The 25,424-nt window shown below is 40.4% G+C and overlaps 1 protein-coding gene across 1 annotated transcript in view; it reads left to right on the top strand.

Annotated features, from left to right (window-relative positions):
* TERF2 (telomeric repeat binding factor 2) overlaps window positions 1–25,083 on the top strand; it is a 25,390-nt gene extending 307 nt beyond the window's left edge. The window contains exons 1-10 of the mRNA XM_029925496.1: window positions 1–182; window positions 286–381; window positions 1,023–1,153; window positions 11,663–11,749; window positions 12,785–12,931; window positions 14,841–14,947; window positions 16,272–16,664; window positions 21,199–21,284; window positions 23,244–23,287; window positions 23,747–25,083. The exon at window positions 1–182 is cut by the window's left edge and continues 307 nt beyond it. Of these exons, the coding sequence (XP_029781356.1) occupies window positions 1–182; window positions 286–381; window positions 1,023–1,153; window positions 11,663–11,749; window positions 12,785–12,931; window positions 14,841–14,947; window positions 16,272–16,664; window positions 21,199–21,284; window positions 23,244–23,287; window positions 23,747–23,905 (1,432 nt within the window). The 3' untranslated portion in view covers window positions 23,906–25,083. The remainder of the gene's footprint in view (window positions 183–285; window positions 382–1,022; window positions 1,154–11,662; window positions 11,750–12,784; window positions 12,932–14,840; window positions 14,948–16,271; window positions 16,665–21,198; window positions 21,285–23,243; window positions 23,288–23,746) is intronic.
* The last annotated feature ends 341 nt before the right edge of the window (window positions 25,084–25,424 follow it).

Below are 25,424 nucleotides of genomic sequence, written 5' to 3' on the forward strand. Positions count from 1 at the left end.
GCGCGCTCGGAGGGGGCGCCAAGAGCCGGGGCTGGGGGGCGCCGCGGAGCGGGGCGCGGGGGAGGCACGGCTGGAGGAGGCGGTCAACCGCTGGGTGCTCAAGTTCTACTTCCACGAAGCGCTGCGGGCCTTTCGGGGTAGCCGGTACGGGGACTTCAGGCAGATCCGGGACATCATGCAGGGTGAGGGCCGGATCTGGGGAAGGAGGCTGGCCGAGGAAGGGGGTTTGTGGGGCCCGGGTGTCGGGGCTGGGGGTCGCTGAACCAATGATGTCTTCTTTTCTAGCTTTGCTTGTCAGGCCCTTGGGGAAGGAGCATACCGTTTCCCGGCTGCTGCGGGTAATGCAGTGTCTGTCGCGAATTGAAGAAGGGGAAAATTTAGGTATGGCAGGTTTTGTGTTCTCAGGGCTTACTTATTTACGGTTATGTTGTTGTTTCCAACTTATGTCCAGAATTGGATTCGGGGTGAAGGTGCATTACTATGTTTCGATTACAGTGGTCTTTTTCCTTCTAAAATGAATCTGTTCCCTGGGTCTAGTTTTTTCCAGTTAAGATTCTCTTGGCTCCTTTTTTTATTTCCTCCCACCTGTTTCTTGCCCCAACTTTGCTGCAATCTGATGAGTTATGTTAGGATGGCCAAATTTTTCCCTGTAGAATGTTTTCCAGAGTATAAGCACTTTTTTTTTTTTTTAATTGAACTTGAGAGCTGTTAGCAAAACTGTCTCCAGTTTCTGGTCGCTTGTATCTGAGGAGGATGTGTGTACCCTGAAATTTGAGATGCAAATACATGTATTAAAAAAATGTTTTTACCTGTCTTGAAAATTATTAAAAAATAGCCACTTCAAATTCATTGGTTTGAATTTGAACTCTTAACATGTTTGTAAGCTTGTAGCCAGTTTGTTAGCAAATTAAATGCAAATCTTACTATATTTACATGTGTCTTTTCTGATAAACATGTATTTTTGGACTTGTTTCTGCTCCTTATAGAATCGCTTAAAGCGAAAACTGTGCTCTTTGTCCTAGACTGTTCCTTTGATATGGAGGCCGAGCTCACACCACTGGAATCAGCTATCAATGTGCTGGAGATGATTAAAACGGAATTTACATTGACAGAGGCAGTGGTGGAATCCAGTAGAAAACTGGTCAAGGAGGCTGTAAGGCTCTATTTTTATTTCTTTTTTCTTTTGACGAAAATCCGATGTCTTTGAGCATACTATTACTTATCTTTTCTGTGCGGGGATGGAGAGAGCAAGTGAACACACTCAGACAGATACAGATGTTGTATCTCTTCAGGTGACCCCTTCCCAGGTCAGGCTTGGAAGATGTTAATGGCAGGTATGCTGCTTTTGTGATTTTGGTTGCCTGCCTTGTGGCCTTGGCAGGAGAGACAAGTACACAGGAAATGGGTTGGCACTGAAGACTGACATTTTGGAGGTTTTTACAGCATTCAGGAGCATCGTGAAAGGGCTAGAAGTAACGGGCCTAGGATTTGGTCATCCTTGTTTATAATAAACCAAAGAGAATTATTGAGGCCTTGTGAAATGTGGGACTGACTTTGAAGAGGAACATTACCTTTGACCAAACAGAATGAAAGGTGCTGGGATAATCAGCCAGTTAGGAAAACAGTAAAGGTAGAAGGCTGGCACAGTCAGTGTTCCTAACAAGGAAAAAGCTACTTGAGTGTCTAGGAGTTTGGGACTGTGTGTCATGCTCAGATAGCTTCAAATAGTAGCACTTATTTTTATTTAAAACATGACAGGCACTGGGAACCAGTCAGAAAAAAACTTCGGTAACAAGGCTGGGGGGTGTGGAAGTAGATGTGGAGGTGGGGAGTGAAGAACAACAATTGCCTTGGTGGTGGAAAGGAGGGACACTGGCAAGAAAAGAAAAGAGCACCCCCTAAAAAGACAGGCTCTCAGGTAGGGGTGGGAAGATAAAACTCTGCTTAGCAAGAAAGACTCTGTGCCTTGGCTGTGTGCTGGCTACTTATTAGGTGCCCTGTTAAAAAAACAATTAGTATCTGTGAGGTACAGATATTTATTTAATTAAGGACCTTGGGCAGGAGCTATTTTTGGTTTTGGAGAGAATGCCCAGATAATCCAAATTCCAAAGAGGAAGAATTCCATGAATAGATTTTTAGTGTAGGTAAGTCAAGTCTGAGGGACAATGCCAGAAAAGACATATTAGCAAAGGAGGAGAAATCTATGCCTACTTTCAGAATAGCTGATGATCTTTTGAATGGGAAGAAATGGTACCATTGGGCACCTGGCTGGCTCAGTTGGTCTAGCATGCTACTTTTGTGAGTTCAAGCCCCACACTGGGTATAGCGATTACTTAAAAATAAAAATCTTTAAAAAAAAAAAAAAAAAAAGGAAGACATGGTACCAGTTCAAAGTAATTCATGTAATTCCTGTTAAGTTAGGCAGCAGATTCAGAAGTGCAATTCCTTCAGAACACAAGAGCTATAGATTTGTCTCTGTCCCCTTTCCGGAAGAGTATTGGTGGGTTTCATCTGCATATTTGCTGTTTTAATATTATCATTATTATTATATTTTTAAGTTTATAGATCACATTTGGGGGCTTCCTTAGGAAAAACCTATTAGCGAAGTCCAAATGACTGTAAAACTATCAACTGTTATGTGGACTCCCTTGTTCTTGTTCTTTTTTCCATTTTCCATCAGGTACCTGATTTCTTGTTATACTCACTGTATTACTGTTATTGCTGTGTATTCAAATGCAGCAAAATTTAGCAGCTTAAAACAGTAAATAATCTCTCTCATTTTCCAAGAGTCAGGAATCTGATAGTGGTTCGAGTGAGTGCTTCCGGCTTGAGGTCTCTCATGAGATTGTAGTCAGCTGTCTGCTAGAGTTGCAGTCATCTCAAGACTCAACTGGGGCTGAAGGATTTGTTCTCATGCTCACTCACACGGTGGTTAGCAGGACTCACTTCCATGCTGGCTGTTGGCTAGAGACTTCAGCTCCTTGCGTCTCCGCATAGCTGCTTACAGCGTGGTAGCTTGCTTCCTTTGAAGCAAGTGATCGAGGAGAACAAGAGCCCAAGACAAAAGCTGCAGTCTTTTATAACCTAATTTCAGAAGTATCATCACTTGTGCTGTTGGTCACACAGCCCAGGCCAACTCCGGATTAGTGTGTAAGGGGACTGTGCAGGGCACGGGGAGCACTGCAGGCCATCTTAGAGGCTGGTTGTCACCATTACCTTGACCTCCTCACTTATTAAATGTACTGTATCACTTGCCTCCTAATTTATTATTAAAATTTTTTCATTTAGAGTCATAGAATGTGTTAATGGTCATCTTTGGGAAAATACCGTGGAGTACCTAGGCTCATTGAGGCTTTTCGATACATTTTTAGCTTTTTGTCAAGTGTCGCAACAGTTTATTTAAAAGTCTATTAAATTTTTGTTAGAGTTTATCAAATAAGTTATTTGTTAGGTTAGAACTTTTCATTGTATGATCTAGGCATTTCTACAGGTCTTCAGTACCCCTTCAGGAATCAAAAACCTATTTTCATAAACAATGCCAAAACATTAGCTGACTTTCAGTGCACTGACTTTGCACTAATGGTGGAAAAGCAGTGATGGGTAAAATTGCTGGTACCTTGGTATGACCAAGGTGGTGGTAACCTATGCTGGTAGCCATTGGAGTCTTCATTGCCACATTCTTGCAGTTTAATAAATAAATAAATAAAAGCCAGTTTCAATTAAGATCTTTGATAAAGCAGTAAAATTATTAATCTTATTAAATCTAGACCCTTGAGCAGACATCTTTTCAGTATTCTGTGTGACAAAGTAGGAAGTTTGCCTGAAACATTTCTGCCATATACCAAAACTTGATGGTCGTCTTCAGGAAATCACTTGTGTGACTGAGTTGCATGCTGATGTAGCCACTTTTTTTAATGGAGCACTTTTTTTTTTTAACTGAAAAGAACTAACACATTTTGGTTGTTTAGGTGTGGTTATTTAGCAGTCATTTTCTTGTAAAAGAGCAAAGGGAGCAAAGGGAACTTGTCACTTCAGAGAAAACAATTGATAGTATTCGTTGCCATCGATAAAACCTGAAGCTTTCAAGTAAAAAAAAAAAATCTGGAAAACTTGTATTGATGTACCTGACAGTTTCCCAGTTCTTAGACTTTTGTGGTAAAGTTGATGGTGGTTATTAATAACTGACTTTCAAGACATTTTTAATGAATGTGTCAACATTTGGAAGATCTACATAATTCAGCAAATAAATATTTTCCAAGTAGCCAGTGCATTATATTATAAAATCATTCATGGGTAAAAGATCCACTTAAAATGCAAGATAGACTAACAGTTTTTAATGTAACAGATAATGAAAAGTTCACTTGCCCAAGTTTGGTATAGAATCAAAGAAGAACATCCACAATTTTCTGAAAGGTCTGTTAAAAATATTCCTCCCTTTTCCAACTTCTTATCTGTGTGATGATGGAGTTTTTTTAGTCTACTTTAACCAAAACAACACATCACATCAATATGAATGCAGAAGAGATCCGAGAATCCAGTTTTCTTCTATTAAGCTAGATATTAAGGAGATTTGCCAAAATGTAAAACAAGGCCAGCCTTCTCATTAAACTTTTATCTTAGAAAATACAGTAATTTTCATAAAGATATATTAACTAGCAATGAGTTTGTTTTTAATGGATTAATAAATATTTAAAATTTTTCTGTTTTCTATTTCTAATATGGTGATATAACCCTCATAAATAGAAGTTCTTTGGGGTCCTCATTAACATTTAAAAAGTCTAAAGGAATCCTGAGACTAAAAAGTTTGAGAACTGCTTCTGTAAGCTGTTAATGGTAATGAGGTTAAATTGGTTTTCTCTTCATAACTGAAAGATTCCTCAGTTAGGTTTCTGTGGAGAACATGTATGGCATATTCTTGGGAAAACATTTATTTGCTGCTTTTTGCTCTGCAGCATTCTCCCCTGCACCTTTGGTAACAGTACTTTTTCTTTTGGGGCCTTACTTCATTTGGGGGGGCTGGGTGCATAAAACACACTAAGTACTTAACTTTTGAAATAAAAAGCTTTGTCAGAGCTTTTTGAGTATTCCTGTTTCCCATAACAGCCTGGTTTCTTTCTGAGTTTTTTTCTTTAGCCTTTCTTTCCTTCTTTGAGTTTTGGTTTTCTCTTTCTATGTGCTTTCTGCAATTTTCCCCCAACATAAATTTATCTTGCCTCTATTGAAAATCTATGTTTGGAATTTCCTTGTTGTTTAAGTTAGAGACCATTGCTGTTGCTTACACCCTAAAAACCTTAAGAGATAGATACATAAGCAAAGAAACTATACTGCTTTCTGAAAACTCTCAAGTGAAAAAGTAAGAGTTCATTTCTTTTAAAAATAAAAAAAAACAAAACTTTCCAGGAAATTAAAAATAGATTTAAAAGATAAGCTCATAGCACAAATGTTGAAGGCAGACTTTTAATTTAGATTTTGAAAGCATTCACATTTCCTTTCTTATTTTACAAAGTAAATATAGTAGGACCTGGTTCTAATTCTGGAAAAGACAGAGTGAGTATATTCTCTTCTGTCTTTCTTAATGCAAGTCTAAGTCCTGGACAGAATGTGTGGAGCAGCTAGCTCTCTGACAATTCAGAAATGTAAATGGTAGTAAGCAGATGGGGAAGAAGATGAGAATTTGAAAGTCCACCAAACTGGTTATGAGTAGCTGGCCATTTTTTCCTTTTCTGGTATTACCCAGCCTGAACTTGAAGGCTCCCGAAACCTAGAAGTGCATTCCAGGTAGGAACGGAAAGAACTCCAAGAAAGACTTTTCTGGCCTAAGGAGCAAGAAAGGGCTCTCCTAAGGGCCTGGGAGGCTGGGAGAAATCTCAGGGTTTCTTTTCTGCCTTGTCTCCTGCCTCAGCACCCATGCAATACTGCACTGGTGGCAGCAGTGGCCCAGTGATGACATTGGCAGCAGGGCTGGCACCTAAGACTGACAGAAGAGAACCCTTTCTCTTTTAGCAGTAGAGCCGTGATCCCTAGATTGCAGAGCAAATTCCACTGCTTTTTTTTACTGTCTGTCCTGCTGCTTAGCTCTGGATGCAGATGCAGTATGTGGCACAGTAGGGAAACTAAATGCAAGGCTGGCCTGAAACTTGAAAATCAATTGGGGCGCCTGGGTAGCTCAGTTGGTTGAGCATCCGACTTCAGCTCAGGTCATGATCTCACAGTTTGTGCGTTCGAGCCCCACATGGGCTCTGCGCTGACTGCTAGCTCAATTCTGTGTCTGCTCCTCTCTCTCTACCCCTCCTCTGTTCACATTCTCTCTCTCTCTCTCTCTCAAAAATAAATGTAATATAAAAAAATTTTTTAAACTTGAAAATCAATGTACTCCACTCTGTTAGTCTAAAGAAGAATAAAACATATGATCTATCAATTGATGCAGAAAAGGCATTTGACAAAATTCAACTCTAGTTCATGATAAAAACACTTAGCAAACTAGGAATAGAACTTTCTCAACCTGATAAAAGACATCCACCGAAAACCTAGAGCTAACATCATACTAGATGGTGGAGGATAAAATGCTTTGTGCTTATAATCGAAAACAAGGCAAGGATGTTCATTCTCACCATTTCCATTCCATGTCATACTGGAAGACCTAGCCAGTGCAGTAAGTCGAGAACAAGAAATAAATGGCAACAGACTGGAAAGGAAGGGAAAAAAACTGTCCCTATTTGCAGGTGATATGACTGTATGGAATATCCCATGCAATATATTAAAAAATCTATAAATAAATATAAGATTGGAGGATATAAAATCAACACATAAAGATTATTTATATTTCCATTATATATTAGCAGTGAATGACGTGAAATGAAATTAACAAAACAGTGCCACTTAAATAATAGTTCCCAAAAAGAAGAAAAATAAATACTTCGGTATACATCTAGCAAAACATGGGCAGGATCTGTATGTGGAAAAACAAAATGCTAATGAAAGAAATCAAGACCTAATAATTGGAAAGGCACACCATGTTCATGGGCTGGAAGACAATATAGTTAATTTTTTTTTTAATTAAAAAAAATTTTTTTATATCTGTTATTTTTGAGAGACAGAGAAAGACAGTGCAAGCAGGGGAGGGTCAGAGAGAGAGGGAGATACAGAATCCAAAGCAGGCTCCAGGCTCTGAGCTAGCTGTCAGCACAGAGCCGGATGCGGGGCTCGAACTCACGAAACATGAGATCATGACCTGAGCCGAAGCCGGTGCTTAACCGACTGAGCCACCCAAGCACCCCTAGTTAATTTTTTTTAGTGTTTATTTATTTTTGAGAGAGAGAGAGAGAGAGAGAGAGAAAGCCAGAGTGAGAGCAGGGGAGGAGCAGAGAGAGAGGGAGACACAGAATCCAAAGCAGACTCCAGGCTCTGAGCTGTCAGCCCAGAGTCTGACATGGGGCTTGACCTCACAAACCGTGAGATCATGACCTGAGCTGAAGTCAGATGCTTAACTGACTGAGCCACTCAGGTGCCCCAAGACAATATAGTTAAGAGATTGTTCTCTCCAGGTAATATATAGATTTAATATGATTCCAATCACAATTTCATTCTGCAGATAACAGACTGATTCTAAAATACAAATGGTAAGGCAAACAAACTAAAATAACCAAAACAAAGTGGAGGACTCACTACCCAATTTAAAAAACTACTATAAAGCTGCTCAGAACTATAAACATAGATTAATGGAACAAAAGAGTCCAGAAATAGGCCTACAAAAATATGACCTTGATTTTTGCAAAAAATGTGAAAGAAATGCAATGGAAAAAAGGTATTCAATAGAAAAGGATAGTCTTCAACAAATGACATGAAACAGCTGGATATCTAGATCCAAAAAATGAACCTTGACCTAAAACTTCAAAAATTAATTCAAAATAATCTAAATGTAACATGTAGGTGCCTGGGAGGCTCAGTCAGTTGAGCAGGTTGTGATTTCGGCGTAGGTCATGATCCCAGGGTTCTGGGATGGAGGCCCAGCATTGGACTCTGCGCTGAGCACAGAGCCTGCTGAAGATTCTCTCACTCTCAACCTCTGCCTCTCTCCCCCACTCATGCACATGCACGCTCTCTCTCTCAAAAAAAAAATAAATGTAAAATATAAAGCTGTAAAACTTAGAGAACATGAAAGAAAATATGTCCTAGACTTAGAGAAAAAGTTCTTAGCTATGACACTAAGAGCATGGGATGTAAGAGGGAATTTTTTTTCTCTTTTTAAATTATATTTAGTTTGGGTCACCTGGGTGGCTCAGTTGGTTCAGCATCTGACTTCAGTTCAGGTGATGATCTCACAGTTTGTGGGTTGGAGCTCCATGTCTGGCTCTGCGCTAACAGCTTGGAGCCTGGATCCTGCTTGGAATTCTGTGTCTCCCTCTCTCTCTGACCCTCCCTCACTTGCACTGTCTTTCTCTGTCTCTCAGAAATAAACAAACATTTTTTAAATTTAAAAAAACACTTTATTTTGAGAGAGCACCAGTGCAAGTGGGGGAAGGGCAGAAAGAATGAGAGAGAATCCCAAGCCCAGTGCAAGGCTAACAGGGAAACTTTGGTTCCATACAAAACACTTGAGAGAATGAAGACAAGCTATAGATTGGAATATTTGCAAATCGTGTATCTAACAAAGGACTTGTGTTCAAAGTATATCAAGAACTCTAAAGAAAACAACGCTATTGGGGCGCCTGGGTGAATCAGTCGGTTAAGCGTCTCAGGTCATGATCTCACGGTTCGTGGGGTCGAGTCCCACGTCGGGCTCTGTGCTGACAGCTAGCTCAGAGCCTGGAGCCTGCTTCCGGTTCTGTATCTCCTTCTCTCTCTCACCCTCCCCTGTTCATGCTCTCTCTGTCTCTCAAAAATAAATAAAAAACAGTGCTATTTTAAAAAGGGGCAAAAGTCTCCTCAAAGAGAATATACAAATAGTACATAAGCACATGAAAAGATGTTCAGCATCATGTAGCCAATAGAGAAATGCCAATTAAAATCACAGTGAGTACAAGACATACCTATTAGAATAACTTTAAAAAATACTGACACTAATGAGTGCTAATGAGGATGTGGAGCAACTGGAAACCTCACACATTGCCATTGGGAGCGCAAAATGGTATAGCCACCCAGGAAAACAGTTTAGCCATTTCTTATATTAAATTAGACATGTATTTTCCATATGACCCAGCAATCCCACTTGTGGTTATTTACTTTAGAGAAATGTTATGTTCACCCCAGAACCTGTACATGAAAGTTTCATAATCACCAAAATTTGCAGACAACCCAAATACCATTCGGTGAGTGGATAAACAAAATGTAGTGCGGTAGCCCCCACCCTACCCGAATCCGTAGTTCCGCTTTCTGCAGTTCCGTTACCCACAGCCAGCTGTGGTCGGGAAGCAGATGGTTCTCCTGATGTCAAAAAGCAGAAGGCCAGTAGTCGCCTAAAGCTCAGGCTCAGTACCTACGTCATTCACCTCATGTCATGGCATCCCACAGGCATGCTACCATTTCACATCACAAGAAGGGTAAACACAGTACAATAAGATATTTTGAGAGACCACATTCACATAACTTTTACTATAGCATATTGTTACAGTTCTAGTTTATTGTTACTCTCTTACTGTGCCTAATTTATAAATTAAACCTTATCATAGATAGGTATGTAGAGGAAAGGGGAGGGAGGGAGGACTACTACAAATTCATACAATGGAGTACTCTTCAGCCATAAGAAAGAAGAAACTAAATAGATAATGCAACAACATACATGGATCTCAAAGGCATTTATACAGAGGGAAAGAAGCCAGTCTGGGGGCTACAGCCTCTAGAAAAGTGCCACATACTGTATGAGTCGATTTATATGACATTTTATTAAATTTTTTTAAATTTTTAAATAGTTTATTGTCAAGTTGGTTTCCATATAACATTTTTTTTTAATTTTAGTTAACATACTGGACAATATTGGTTTCAGGAGAATTCAGTGATTGATCACTTATATAAAACATCCAGTGCTCATCACAATGAGTGCCCATTTTAATACCCATCACCCATTTAGCCCACCTCCCACCCATTTATGACATTCTTAAAAAGATGAAACAGAAGATCAGTGGTTGCCAGGGGTCAGGATGGGGGACGGGTGACTACAGAAAGTTAGCACAAAGGAGGTTTTGGATCCGTGGTTTTTTGTATCTTCTGGGGGGTTACAGGAGTTATGTGTATTTAAACTAAGAACACTACACCCCCCAAAAATTCATTTTACAAAATGCACACTAAAAAATTTAAAAACATGATAGGACCTAAATGATTTTATACAAAGTTAAACTTTTGAAATCTTCAAGAAAGTAAGTATAGTCTTAGTACAGTTATTCTGTGGAAGATCATGTAAAAGAGAATGTTTAGTCAGGTCATGACTAAAGTGAAAAGACCTATTTTGTACATTCCTTGGGTAGCAAAAATTTATATATGGTTGTGCCTACTATTCAAGAGCACTTGATACCAGTTTCCTTTGTATGCTGAGGACAGAATCATCAGAGATTAATACTGAATTTCCCTTACTGTTCCTTCTTCTCTTGATCTGTATCTCTTTCAGTTTTTCCCTGAAATGAAGATTGAAAATATCTGTGGACCAGTTTTCCTTCCCTTTTGCATGTGTGTGATGTTTCTTACTTTTATCTCTCTTTGAGACGGGATTTAGGGTCTCTACTTTATTCTGTAAGATAACTCCCAAGCGCTCCTAACTTTCCCCTGGCTTTTCTAATTAAAAAACAAAAATACACATGTATTTTTAAAATACCCCTTGGGGTGCCTGGCTGGCTCAGTCAATGGAGCATGTGACTCTTGATCTCCGGGCTGTGAATTCAAGCCCCACATTGGGTGTAAAGATTACTTCAAAAATCTTTAAAAAAAAAAAAAAATTCCCTACAAATACCTCTGCATATCTTTTCTTGGGGTTTCTTGACTGAGAGGGACTCTTCTTTTTCTCTGTAGCTGATGAGACTTTTCCATACTACCTGGAATTTTGCCCTCTTTGTGTGTTACATGGGGATGCGTTGGGTTTGTTCATCTCAGTAATTTCCTGCACACTTTTAACTGGAGTTGCCAGCTGGGGCTTTACGGTAGTGAGAGGCTGTGTTGGTTCCCCCCCCAGAAATGGCCTCGGGCCTTTCCTGAACGGACAGCAGAACTCTCTGGTCAGCAGAGGCTTTTTTTCTCCCCACAGTATATCCTCCCCACTCTGTCCTCATCATTATATCAAAGCTTTTACATCCAAAAAGAACAGGTCCAATTGTTCTGGGGACCTGGAATGACTCCTGTCCGTTTTGCTTTTCCTTGGGAGGCCCTATTCAAATTGGGTAAATGGTCTGTATTCCAGAGGATCAGATTTTGCTTTATCAGCTATTTTTTTAAACTCCAGTGTAATGTTGAAAATGTACTACTCTACACAATGAAAGAAGAGTGCTTACAGTTGTTCGTCATGCCTGAACAGTGACTGCTAGTTTTTAAGTACAGGAATTTGATAGATTGTGAAAAATTTCTTGGGTATATAAGACTCACTTTTACTTTTTAGTAGTTTATTTTAGTACCTGATATTCTGATTACTCCTGTCATTATTACAACAGTTAAAAAAAAAGGTTTTTTTCCCCTTTTGTAGGCTGTCATTATTTGTATCAAAAACAAAGAATTTGAAAAGGCTTCAAAAATTTTGAAAAAACATATGTCCAAGGACCCCACAACTCAGGTAAATTTGAAATACTTTTGCTTCCCTGACTTAAATCCATCTCATTGTTTCGTGGGGAAACAGGGAAAGGGTTCTTTGTCAGGAATGTTATTTAAATATTTGGCATCTCAATGTTGTCTTTTATGTCCTGGATAACACTGTGAGATTGGCTTTTCAAATTTATTTTTTGTTACACAAATTTACCTAAATTATTTCCTTGCCCATTTGTCTGGTTTATGACAGAACTTTACGTGATCAGCAGCAGGTATTAAGCTATCAAGTTCTGTAATGCTCCTGAAACTTTATTTACATAAATGCTGATCCTGCAGATTTGAGAATCAGCCTTGGAGAGGACGTACTCCTCTATTTTCTGGTGTCAAAAGCTCTGTTCCTGCCCTGCTCTTTTTTTTTCTTTCCTTTGTAAATCTAAATTTTAGTTTTTGAAAAGATAATACATGTACCTAATAAAATTCAAAAGGTACAACAAAAGGGCTTAGTGAAAATTCTCTCATCTCTTGACTTAGCCACTTCATTCATCTCCTCATAGGCAAGCAGTGTTTTTTTCTTTTATCCTTTCAGAGAGAGTCTAGTCTATGCACATGCAAGCAAACAAGTCTGTGTGTGTATAGAGAAATACATACATATATCCATTCTTCCTGCTCTTTCCATATATACCTGTGAGCATATTCCACACCCTAATTTGAGCATTTTGTAAATTGGTTTTTTCACTTACTGTATCTTGAAGGTCATTCTATATTAGCACGTAAGGAGCTTCTTCATCCTTTTTTTCCCTTAAGTTTAAAAATCTTTATGTAAATGTATAAAAGTACTTTAGATTCTAAGTTCTTCATATTTTTTATATAGCTACATACTAACCCCTTATGGCTGATCCATAATTTATTGCCCTGGTCTTTGTGGTAGGCTCCCCTTCCTATATATGAACACTGATCGCCTTTGACAGCATTTGAAAGTTGATAGTGTTGTCTCAACTCACCATCATTGAATTTTTACTAGAGTTCTCCTTTCTTATATTGCAAATATCGGTCCTTTGTGTAGAAGCTGAGAAATGATCTCCTGAACATTATCCGTGAGAAGAACTTGGCCCACCCTGTTATCCAGAACTTTTCCTATGAGACCTTCCAGCAGAAGATGCTGCGCTTCCTGGAGAGTCACCTGGATGACGCAGAGCCCTACCTCCTCACGGTGGGCCTTGGCCTTCTCTTCCCATAACCGTGATGTGGCCTTAAGGATGTGAAGGCAATTAGAAAAAGGACAGCTCTTTTTAGAAGTGAAAAGAGTAAATGTGTGTAAAAGACTTTTGAATTACATGCACTGTCTTCCTTAATTAAACGCCTTAAATATACAGAAGCAGAGATTCTGTACAGAAGCAAATGGAACGTACATGGTTTCCTTCACCTTCCATTTATACCTCCTACATGTGATTAATCTGTTGTGGTTAAAGTAGGGGAATACTTGAAATGAGTGATGGTTCCCAAAGGAGATGAAATTTGAGTTCAGTTCGGGAGCAAGAGTGGTCTGGTAGGTACAGTATGATGGGGTTGTTAAGAGGAAGAAGGAATAGCTGGAGAAGAAAGGTGTGACTAGAAGTGTGATAAGGCATAAGGAGCCAAATGAAGACATTCTTTAATTGGATCAAAGTGATCAGCATAAAGAATGGCAGCAGTGAGGCTCAGGACAGCACGTGGAAGAATAAGAACCCAGTATGTCCTATAGGGTGCCCTGTGATATTGGAAAACTGAGTGAGAGGGTTTTGTTTGGTTTTAAATCACCAACATCTAGGAATTTATTAGCTCAGGGTGTCTGGCTGACTCAATCGATAGAGCATGTGACTTGTGATCTCAAGGTTGTTAGTTCAAGCCCCATGCTGAATATAGGGATTAATTAAAAATAAAATCTTAGAAGGAAAGAAAATATCTTAGCTCATAACACTAGATCTGCCAGGTCCATATTAGGATAGTGTCAGGGATCAGTCATTTGGCAGATGTCAAATGATCTGCAAAGTAGATAGTTTGGAATATTCAGGGAGCAAGTGTCAGGATACTTGAACCTGGCCTGGGGTCCTATATTTTGTATTCCAGATAACTGGAAAAATAATCTTCCATGGTTTCTGTGGGGGGATAGAACTTCAGTTCTTTTTTTTTTTTTTTCCAAAGAGAGAGTGCAAGTTGGGGAGGGGCAGAGGGAGAGAGAGCATTCCAAGCAGGCTCCATGCTTCCATCATGAAGGCTCTGTGATCCCACGACCATGAAATCATGACCTGACCGAAATCAAGAGTCAAACGCTCAAATGACTGAGCCATCCAGGCACTGCCACCTCTTTTTTTTTTTTTTTAAGTAGGCTCTACGCCCAACATGGGGTTTGAACTCATGACCCTGAGATCAAGAGTCACATACTCTACTGACTGAGCCACCCAGGTACCCCTAGAACTCTCAGTTCTTAAGACATCACTTGTTACAGATATGCATATCTGAAACAATGATACTAGCTAACTGGAAACATAAAACTTCAGTCAGAGGGAGACGGATGGGCAGCTGGAGTGAGAGCAAGATTGGCCCACTCGGGGCTTTATGTGGTATAAGTAAGGATTTTCAAAGTTAATAGCAAAACATATTTGTAGAAATATAGTTTAAAAATTTTATACGCAAAGTAAAAGATATTAATATAAACCTTAGTTATCCTAACTTTGGAAAAAGAAGTTTGACTTTTGTGCATGACCCCAAAGGTATATCTGGCATTCAGAAACTAGATTAGAGATGAGATTGGAAGAATGGAAGAGGAAGTACAGAGTCAAATCACATACTTACTTGTTGTCCAAAAGGCTACTAAAGAATTCTTGCACTTGAGTGAGCACCACTCAAATTGAGTTCTCTTTTAGTATAGAAAATTGCGAGCCATTTTTTTGAGGAAAGAAAAAGCAAGACATTTGAGATAGTTCTTGTGAGTTCTCATTCTTTGTATGTCCTCCCCTAGTTACTGCCTTGAGTGGATTTATAAGTGAACACGTATGCATGCTGAGTATGTACGTTGTGAAAGAAGAGAATTGATGAAATTCTGTGACTTCCTGTTCCTGATGACATCTTTCTTTTCCCAGATGGCCAAAAAGGCTTTGAAATCTGAGACTGCTGCCTCAGGTACAATGAAGGAAGATAAGCAGCCAGCCCCAGAGCCTGTGCAGAAGCCACTCAGAGAACCTGCAAGGTGAGAGGGATGCCGTTTTGCGATCTTGGGCGAAACAGAAGGGTATTGTGTTGGAAACACTTTCCTTAGAGCAGAATCAGTTAGTTCCTCCTAGTACTGACATGTTACTTGGTTACTCATACAAGGCGGTGTGGGAGTTACAGAGCATGCCTTGGGAACATGAGAACATTGAAGACGGCATGTCATATCCCTGACTGAAGTTCCTGACTGGTTGTTCTTCAAAGGTTCTTCCCTTCTCTGTTCTCCTATCCTTGCCCTGCTCATATTTACTCAGTACATCGTTGTGGATTCCTGATCTTTTAATGCGCTGTTAAGACTCGTGAATCAGATTCCCAAGACAGTTGTTAAAGCAGGAGTCACAAGTTTAGATGTCTTTGGGGGCCCAGTAGGAAATGTACAGACATGAGCATAGGATAACACATTTCAGAGCATGTGAGTGAGAACCAGAGAGGGCATGCTTTTCAAGCTCATGTGATTGTTGCAAAGTGAAAATGTCCAAGGATGCCCAGACTTCAGTTCAAATTTTTATGTAAGACATCCGGTTTTGTTTTTGTTTTTGTTTTCTTGAGCTTTCCCAGTTTTTGGAGGCAATTAATACAATTAAAAAAAAAACTTGCATAGGTTAGGCAACAAGACATATTTGCCAGCTGGGTTTGGCTTGTAGGCTGCCAGTTTGCCCTCTCCTAACAGTTTTTAAGTATAGCAGTTATTCCAAATTATAGTTGAATTTAACCTTATTATGAAAAGACAGCTTCTCATTGTTCAAGACTGTGTGGCACACTTCTAACTCTGACAATTCTCGAAATCCTATTTGTAAGTGCACTGTGGGGGAGGGGGGCTGAATAGAGACCAGCCCTTTCCTTCTATCACCTGAGGGCTGGACTGGGCAGCTGGAAGAAGAGTTGAGACTTCAAGGTGAGACTGCTGAATTGTCCTCTGGTTGCCCAGACCCTGAAGCTGTTCGGCACTATACACGGTTCTGACGGGTCGCTGTGGCTCATGCAGACTGAAGGGATTCGCACGCTGGCTAACGAGGTTTCTTGGAAGAGGAGTGTCATTGGCCCTAGTCCTTTAAGGCTCGCTTACTTGGAGTTTAAACTCTAGAGTTCAACTTCTATATCATTTAAAGCCTCTACTTATGCTTATAAATGGAAGCTTTATAAAGGTTGTTTTGAAAAAACTAGTTTTTTTATTTTTCCAAATGAAGTGTCCTCAACTTGAGGAGCCCTCTAATTTGAAGCTTCACACTTTGGAAAAGTTGTAGCTGTTTGGATGAGCATCAGTAGTGGTGAGGCTGATCTTTGTATATCTGCTTTACGTGCAGGCAGTTACGGAGTACTCCAACCACCATTGGAATTATGACGCTGAAAGCAGCTTTCAAGACTCTGTCCAGTGCACAAGATTCTGAGGCAGCCTTCTCAAAACTGGACCAGAAAGATCTGGTACTTCCTAATCAAGTGTCCCTGCCATCATCAGCCCTCAAAAACAAGAGACCAAGAAAAGACGAAAATGAAAGTTCAGCCCCTGCTGAGGGTGAGGGGGGCTCTGAACTGCAGCCCAAGAACAAGCGCATGACGATAAGCAGATTGGTTTTGGAGGAGGACAGCCAGAGTACTGAGCCGAGCCCAGGCCTCGACTCCTCCCAGGAGGTCGGCCCAGCATCACCGTCCAAGCCCACCGTTCTCAACCAGCCCCTGCCTGGGGAGAAGAATCCCAAGTATGAAGACGTTCTTTGTGGCCGTTTGGGGGCTGGTTGGTGGTCCTGGTTGGGCCTGGTGTTGCTTCCATGAATGAAGTAACTGTCAGCTAAGTGATTCACCGCCAAAGCTTGCTCAGACTGCTAGAATTTGACTTGGGAGTGGGGAGTGACAACATAGCCAGCCCCGGCAGCCCGAAGCCCCAGCGTGGGCTTCAACTGCACTAGACGCTGAGTGAGGACGGAAGGGTTTCACAGCCTCCTACTCATTGTTGCTTTCATTTTTAGCTAACTTCTGAGTGCCTTGACTACTAAATATCAGTCTTCCTTGTTAAAAGAAATTTAAGTTGGGCCACTTTAGACTTTGATCCTTAAAAAAGATTTATGAATATTTATAGTTTTGCACCTTCTATGAGCATTTAAGACTTGGCAGATTCAGTAAATATCTCCTAATCTCTCACATTCTGTTAGGCTCTGTGGGGCAGTAGTTAGAATGCTTTTATTTTTGCTCCCTGTCATGGCCTGGCTTTCAAGTTTTGCTCCCTTTTTGCTCTCTTGTGGATCCTTCCTCTAAGCAAACTGGTTTGCTTGTTCTCTCTGAAGCACAGATTGTTTCTGCTACTGTACTCTTCTTGCTTCCTCTCATTCCCCACAGCTGGGTTATCATTCCTCCATCATTGCTTGTGAGAATCCCATCCATCCTTCAAAGGGAAGAGAAGCTGATATTGATGAAGTACTTTCCATGGGCCATGCACTTCTCACATATTGTTTTACTGAATCTCTAGAATCCTCACTCTGTAAGTGATATATTAGCCCCACTTTTAGATGACAGAGGTTTAGAAAAGTTATTAAGTTGCCTGAAGCCACAAAGCTGAAAAGTGGCAAAATTGGGCTTTGGGATTTTTAATATTAATTGATCTTGACTCAAAAAGTCAGTGGCCTATACACCACATACACCAAGATGCCTCTTAAAATTCTGCTTCTTCCATGAATCTCCCCTGGCCACCCTGCTTTAAGTGTTCACCCCACTGGTCTCCCAAAGCCATTGCCATCTCTACCACTGCTCTGACATGCATGTGCAAAGTGCCCAGAGAGGCTGTGGCATCTAAATGATTAATACTGAGGCACAAATCTGCACAACACATATCATTACCTGCATTTGGAAGTGAGTGAGTCATTGGCTGGGCAAGCAAATGGAGCTCAACACACTTTTATTCTCATTTGATACATGATCTCCTTTATTCCTTGTGGCAGTCCTAGAAAGTATAGATATGGTTGCTATGAACAGATGAGGAAACTATATATAAAGAATGCATGATTACAGTGGTTTAATAAATGGGAAGATTCATGAAGGTTTAGACCTGTTAACCTCTCTCATGTGTCAAGGGCATAAAGTTTGAAGGGTACCCTAAAGCAAAGGTTGGCAAACTACAGCTCCCGGGCCAAATCTGCCTGGCACCCATTTTTGTACATAGTTTTATTGGAACTCAGGCACAAACATCACATCTGTATTGTTTGTGGCTGCTCTTGATGCTACACGGAGTTGAATAATTGCAATAGAGACAGTAAGGCCTACAAATCTGAAGACTGTCTCTGGCCCTTTACAGGAAAAGCCTAGCTAAAGGATTTGCCTGTGGGGTATCCTAGGAGCTCCAGGGAAGAAGAGCTCAGCCTGCTCAGCAAAGCTGTGGGTGGAGCAAGCCTCACAGAGAAGCAAATGTTGAGCTGACCTTGAAGGATGACTAGAAGGTCATCAAGCGTATTGTGGGGTGGGGTTTTGTATAAAGTCATGAGAAAGCCTGGTATGCTCCAGAAAATGTCATGTATTCTGGATGGCAGAAGAATATAACGCACAGAGAAGATGAAGGGGAGAAATGTGTGGATGGGTAGATGGGCCAGGTTTGAATTCCTTTTGTATTCTATCAGGCAGAAATTCTTAAGCTAGGCTTCCTATCACAGTGACCTGTGGAATGTTTAATAAAATAGATAATCTCAGGCTCCTGAATACTGAATTAGAAGGGGTAGGGTCTGTAATCTGCTTCTCTAACTATGCCCCCCCCCCCCCCCCCATCATCTACTACAGCTAACCCGAGGGCCTGGTGAGCTACCATTTTGATGGCTTTTGAACAGGCGCTGAGGCAAAAGAGACCAGCTAGGTGGCAGGAGACTGCTACTGGATGAGCAGTCAGGACCTGGAGGGAGCTGGGCTGCTGGAATTGAAGGCAGGATTAGGGTACACTACCTGGAGGGCAGGGTCGCACTTACTAGATTTTTATATGTCCAGTGGCACTTGGCAAAGGACAAGTGCTTATTAGCTGTTTATTAACCAAATAAAATAATAATTCTTGGTTCTTGCAATTTAAAGGGTCCTACCCAAAACTTATATAAAAGGCCAGCAAAGGGTTAACGTTTTAGGCTTCCTGGCCACTCGTGTGTCTGTTGCTTATTTTTGGTTTTGTTTTTTTACAACTCTTTGAAAACGTGAAAACCATTCTTAGCTCAAGGGTGGTATAAAGCCCAGCCACCACAGGCTGTAGTTTGCCAACACCTCTAACCCAGACCCCTCTAGCCCAGACCCCTCTAGCTCATTTAGTTCTGTCTTTACCAATAGGAGCATAAGGACCAGGAAGTGATGTGATTTGCCTGGGACTGCACAGCTAGCTCACAGTGAGATGAGGACCCAGATTTCAGCCCCTTCCACAACAGAAGTTGGGCAAAACCAAACGTGTGTACACAAAATAAGTGCTGCGTTCACAGAAGGAGCAGGAGGTTACCAAGGGGATCTGTGCGGACTGTCTGCAGGCAGAGTGAACAGACACATGGGTGAAAATGACAGACCAGAGGCTAAAGTCAGTTTTATCCTAGCATGGGGATACACAGGCAGAAAACTGAAGCTATAATCCTTTTATTTATAAACAATAATTAACATCCTGCAAAGGAAAAATGCCATCTAACTTTACTTTGTCTCAAGCAAATTATTCTCAGAAATGATATTTGGGGGGATATGATCCAACTTGAAAATAAAGGAAAGTAGATAGTTTACCATTTGTCTCAGCCACATACATAATTTCATAGAAAACTCATGAAATTCAAGGAATGTTTTTCAAGTTTGAGTACTTCTTAAGCAAACTGCTTTCATTACTCATTTGCAAAATACCTAGCCAGACTTAAAAACAAATTTCCGTTCACAGTGGGGGAAGGAGACGGAGGTTTGTCTGTATACTCTCTCGGTCCAGTTTTACATGTTATTTGAGCTATGTAAATTCTTCAATATTAAATTCAGATACATGTTTGCTTTGTAAAAGATGTTACAATACTGAGGTCAGGTTTGTGCTTGCTATGTTCCCATGGCCATTAATCAGGTAAACATAGTTAGGTTGAATAGAAAAGACTGACTACAAATTTCATTTATTCAGTAATTTGAGTTTGGGAGTCTTTTCTTAGCTCTGGGACTTTTTTTTGATTACACTCAGATACTTCACATTTCGCATTTACAGGAAAGATTCTTACTTGCTTATACTCTGTTCTTCAGTGGTTTATTGGCAGCTCTTCAATAATCCTGTTACTACTTTAGTACATATTTCTCCAGCTCCTGTTAGAGCACGTGTTTCTGTGCTAGATGTTTGGGGCAGACAAATGAAGATACAGCGCTTGCCTTCAAGGTGCTTATGATTAGGGGCTGTGCTGTGAAATGGCTGCTTAATAAAGTGGAAGCACAGCCACCAGGGCAGAGGAGGGGAGGCTCTGTGTGTGCATTGGAGGCCAGGACTTAAGGCAAGCTTCACTGGGAATGACGGCCTTAACACATGGGTGGAATTTTACTTGGCAGGGAGGGGGATCCCAAGCAGAGCAAAGTGTAGAGAAGAAGGTACAGAGTTTATAGAAGGAAAAGAGCCGAAGGCATGGTTCTGCCGTTTGTGCCGATGCCGGTGGAGAGGGGAGGTTTTGGTAACAAGAAAGTGGCTGGGGCCAGACTGGATGATCTTCGTTCACCTGTACAGGCGTCAGTGTCGAGGCAGGGAGAAGCCATCATGGAACACAGAACGGATAAGGTAACTTCAGACTGATGTTCAGGTGGTTTTGGAAGGGGAATGGGCTGGGGACAGAGACTCCAGTTGAGACTAGTGTGATACTGGTGAAAGGTACCAGTGCTTGGACAAGGGGAATGAAGAGGGAAAAGAATGTAGTTCACAGATAGGACCAAGGCATGTCTTTCAAGAACTGGGAACAGTTTGCATGTTCTAGGATAGAAGAATGCTGAGCCCTTTAAAATTAGAGTCAAAACCAAGAAACCAACCAACAAAACAGGAAAATGAATAGATTTTGAGGGGGATAGTGGTATATTTGTTGCTGAGTTTTAGGGATGATCCTGCAGCCTGCAGGACAATGACATGGAGATGCCTGGCCAGGCCAGGACTTTGAGAGTCGTAAATGGATCCCAGCTGTGGTCACAGAACAGGGAGGTGTTTGGGCTGTGAGAGAGCCACGGATAAAATATGGGATGACCTGATGAATTTGTTTTACATCTTTTGTCCTCTTGTTGATCTCCCCTCAGAGTACCCAAAGGCAAGTGGAACAGCTCTAATGGGGTTGAAGAAAAAGAGACATGGGTGGAAGAGGATGACCTGTTTCAAGTTCAGGGTAAGTTAGGACCTTCTCCTTGGTATCCCTGATGGTAGCTGGAGTATAGATGCATGTTACTATCATATTAATGTTCCAGAAACTGCTTGCTTCCAAACTAGTAAAAGTCTAGTAAGTTTCTCATTGTGATTCACAAGGAGGCAGTTTTATGTCCTTTTCCTTTCAACAACAGAGACTGTCAAAGCAGCACTTTAAAGAGAATTTTTAATGTTTTTTTTTTTTGTAGGCTTCACACCCAACGTGGGGCTTGAACTCACAGCCCTGAGATCAACAGTAGCATGCTCCACCAACTGAGCCAGCCACACACCCACAGTTTTGTTTTAATAAATCCTATATTTAATTCTAGCTGATGTTCTTCCTAAAGTCTTTTAATTAAAGGTAGAAATGGTCATTCTCTGCATTTCTTTTTTAAGTAAAAAAATCTTGCCCATTATTTTTTTCCAAAATAAGAAACTTTCCTTTTCCATAATTAATACTAAAGCTTTTATAGCATTTGCATTAGAATATCTCCCACAACATACTTTGCATTCTAATAGAAATATCTAAATGCTAAAACAAATCTTGGAGATTCTAAAGACTTTGGTAACACAGCAACAGCAGTAAGCCTGCCAATCCCAATTTTGTCCTTAAAAAGTACCTTCATTGGCACATAGTTGGCAAGATCAAGATCACACAGGAAATGGGGGAAGTAACAGAAAAATCAATAAAAGTGGCATAAAATATTTAAAAACAACAGTATCTAAAAGTTCCAGAAAACATCTACTTCCAGTGCGTCCAGATTTATCAGCTTTAAAATCTGCTTCCACTACAGTATGAGGTACTTCATCGTGTGAAAATAAATAACTCGCCTCTGTGAGTAGCCCTTCTCCCGAGCCCCACTCTCTGCTGTGGGAAGCACTGCCGGGACGGGCACCTGCGCCCCGTAGCAAGTTTCACGTGTGTGCAGTTTTGCCTTTTCTTGCAGCTTTGTAATGGCTCTAGTTGGCTTGCAAAGGCATGTCTTTTACACTAGTATATCCTCCTGTGGTCCTCTGGCCTTTTAAAAACTTACCTTGGTGCATTTCCTTGAGGCCTGATGTCTTTCCTTCTGGTGAGAGTGAAACTTGAGCAGATCTCATACAGTCTGAGTGGGGAGCAATAATTAACTGTTCTGTTCTTGTTTAAGGAATTGAACCACATTTTAGGTACATAAATTGATCAAAGATTTGAAAATTCTGGCATAAAACAGTAAAATTGTATTATTTCAAAGCGGTGGTTAGTTAGCAAGGGGTGGTAAAGCAGAAATTATACACACACAACAAAAGTATATAATCCACTTGACTTGAACACAGGTTTGAATTGCACGGGTCTACTTAAATGCATTTTTAAAAATAAATACAGTATAACACTGTAAACATATTTTTCTTAAGATTTTCTTTATTTTCTTAAAAATCTTTTCTCCAGCTTACTGTAACAGTATAGAGTATAATACACATAACATGCAAAATATGTTAGTTGACCTTATGTTTTTGGTAATGCTTCTAGTCAATAGTAGGCTATTAAGTGTTGGGGGAGTCACTGTAAAGTTTTTACTGGGTTGGGGGTTGGGGTTCCTAACTCCCACATTCTTTAAGAGTCACCTGCATATGTGTATATATTAGAGTTTTAACACAGTCATTCAGTAATTTTAAAAATCATGTAGGTTTTACTAAAGAGCTGAAATCCATCATTAACCAGTCTTCACTGAATGTCTGTCTGTAAAATATTTGCTGGGTACAGATTCTCATTGGCTGAAATGACTGCTATCTTGCAAACAAAGGGCAAAAACAAATTATCCTTTTGTGACAGCCTTTCTTCTCTCAACGTTGGGCAATTCCAATAAGTTTTCCTTTTAGGAACATTTGATGTCTCTTTTTTGTGTGTGTGGTTTGTGCAGAGAAAGATGAACTCTGAAATGAATCTACTTTTACTGTTTTCCAGCTGCACCAGAGGAAGATAGTACAACCAGTGTAACAAGAAAGCAGGTAATTTAAAATTACTTTTTCTGACCTTTTCTGGTTGTGTGGATGGAACAAAGGTAAAATAAGTATGCACACCTCACCGCATAGGGTACCCATGTACCTGGAAGAAGGTCTTTTTGCAATATTCAGATAATCCAAACTAAATTAAACTAACACTTATTCTCTGGAAGAAAAATCTAGGAGGACAGAAACCTGATACATTTTCCTGACCATCAATAATATATGTTTGGAGTTTTTAATGCAGAAGTGATTATTAGTTGAGAATGAAATGGCAGGACATGGAAAATTATTAAATGTCTAAATCCACAGTGTTAGTTTATCTGTATCATATTTTAAAAACATAAACCCTTCTTTTGGGTTCAGAATACTTTCCTAGGATTCTTGAGTTTGCCTCTTCATTGTATAAAAATGTGAATAAGTGGAGAGGCAAGTTGTGATAAATATTTTGGTTTTCTTTTGCAGAAGTGGACTGTAGAAGAAAGCGAGTGGGTCAAGGCTGGAGTGCAGAAATACGGGGAAGGAAACTGGGCTGCCATTTCCAAAAATTATCCTTTTGTTAACCGAACAGCTGTGATGATTAAGGATCGCTGGCGGACCATGAAAAGACTTGGCATGAACTGAAACAGGCTTTCATTTCCACAGAATTCACAGGAGCATGGCTCCTAATGATAGCCCCTGATAGTCTGTTTTTCTTTCAGAAGCTGGGCTGGGATGAGAATTTTGGGCCTCCTCCTCCGACATGGGGGAGGTCCCAGTTCTCCTTCATCGCTGTTGAAGATCATGGAGCTGAGAAACAAAGCCAAGTCCACCCCATGTCCTTGGCAGAGATGACAGGCACCTAGCTTGTACAGTGCCAGAATATCATTAGTATTTCCCTTCTTTAGTGGTTTGCTTGAATTTAAATCCCTGGTAATCAGTAGAACCTTCTCCTAGGAAATGGTGGAGTCTGTTAGAAGCCACTTACAACTCTGACCTGTTAAAACCAGCAACGTGAGCGTTATTTGGAGTGAACTTGTTTCAGGTAAACCTTTGGCCTTCTGATGCAAATGCAAAGGACCTTCATCTATCATGAACCCAGGTTGATGAGACAGTCCTGGTGGAATCAGCGTCTCTTTAAAAACTGTTTAGCCCATTGTAACATCAACATCTAGACCTGACAGACTTGGCATTTGCCCTCAGTATTTGCTGGGCTAGGTAGGCAGGTTTAACCTCCACCTCTCCTGTGGTTGAACCAGTGTGTTTTTTGGTAAAATGGTGATTGTAGATAAGCTTAGCCCTTTCCCCCATCCCCCCCTGCCCAGTTCCCTTACTTATGCTGGACTTTTAAAGCTTAAAAAAATCTTGACTGAATATAAATGCCTAATTCCATTCTTTGTGAAATGACTGCTTCCGCCTGATTCCCTAATTGTGCTGTGTTAGTGTCTTGCTCTGAAATTCAACATTCCCTTCTCCTTTTGTACTGTGTTGTGCTTGCTGTCTCTCTCAGAGATCCTTAAAGACGGTCTTTTTGGCAAAAAAAAGAAAAAAAAGAAATTTCAGTAAAGTGTTTTCTGTAATCTTTTTTTTAAATATGAGAACTAATTATTGTCCACAACTTGTAGCACTCTTCATTAAAGTCTTGCTTCTCTCAAATGTTAAGTAGCTATTTAATTCCAGCACAGCATGCCTGAGCAGGTGGAGGTAGCAACATGCTAAAGCATCTTTACTGAACCATGTTGACTATGTTAAGAGGCTGATGTCAAACTGTATTGGATGTTTTAATCCTTGAAAGCCATGTCGAACAGAGATGTGGAAACTTCCTTTTAGTTTGTCCATTTCTTCATATAACATATTTTGGGACAAAATTCCCCCTTTCTGACATTTGAGTGAGTTAAAGTCAAGGTATAAAGAAATGCTACAGTTTTAAAACTCATCCTGTACCTACAAGTTAGGAACTTTTGTAGAGCTTTTTTTTTTTTTTTAATCTATTTACATGTTTTGGAATTTGGCACACTGTTTTTCTATCAGTTAATCCCAAATGAAGCTACAGTGAAAAGGTGAGACCCAAATCCCCATCAATCTGGTTGCAGCTAATTTTGGTCTTCCTCTAAACAGGGTTAGGATCCAGAAGCTTTTCTCTCCTCTACTCTCACGTTACTAG

The sequence above is a fragment of the Suricata suricatta genome, chromosome 16, assembly GCF_006229205.1.
Source record: "Suricata suricatta isolate VVHF042 chromosome 16, meerkat_22Aug2017_6uvM2_HiC, whole genome shotgun sequence".
NCBI lineage: Eukaryota > Metazoa > Chordata > Mammalia > Carnivora > Herpestidae > Suricata > Suricata suricatta.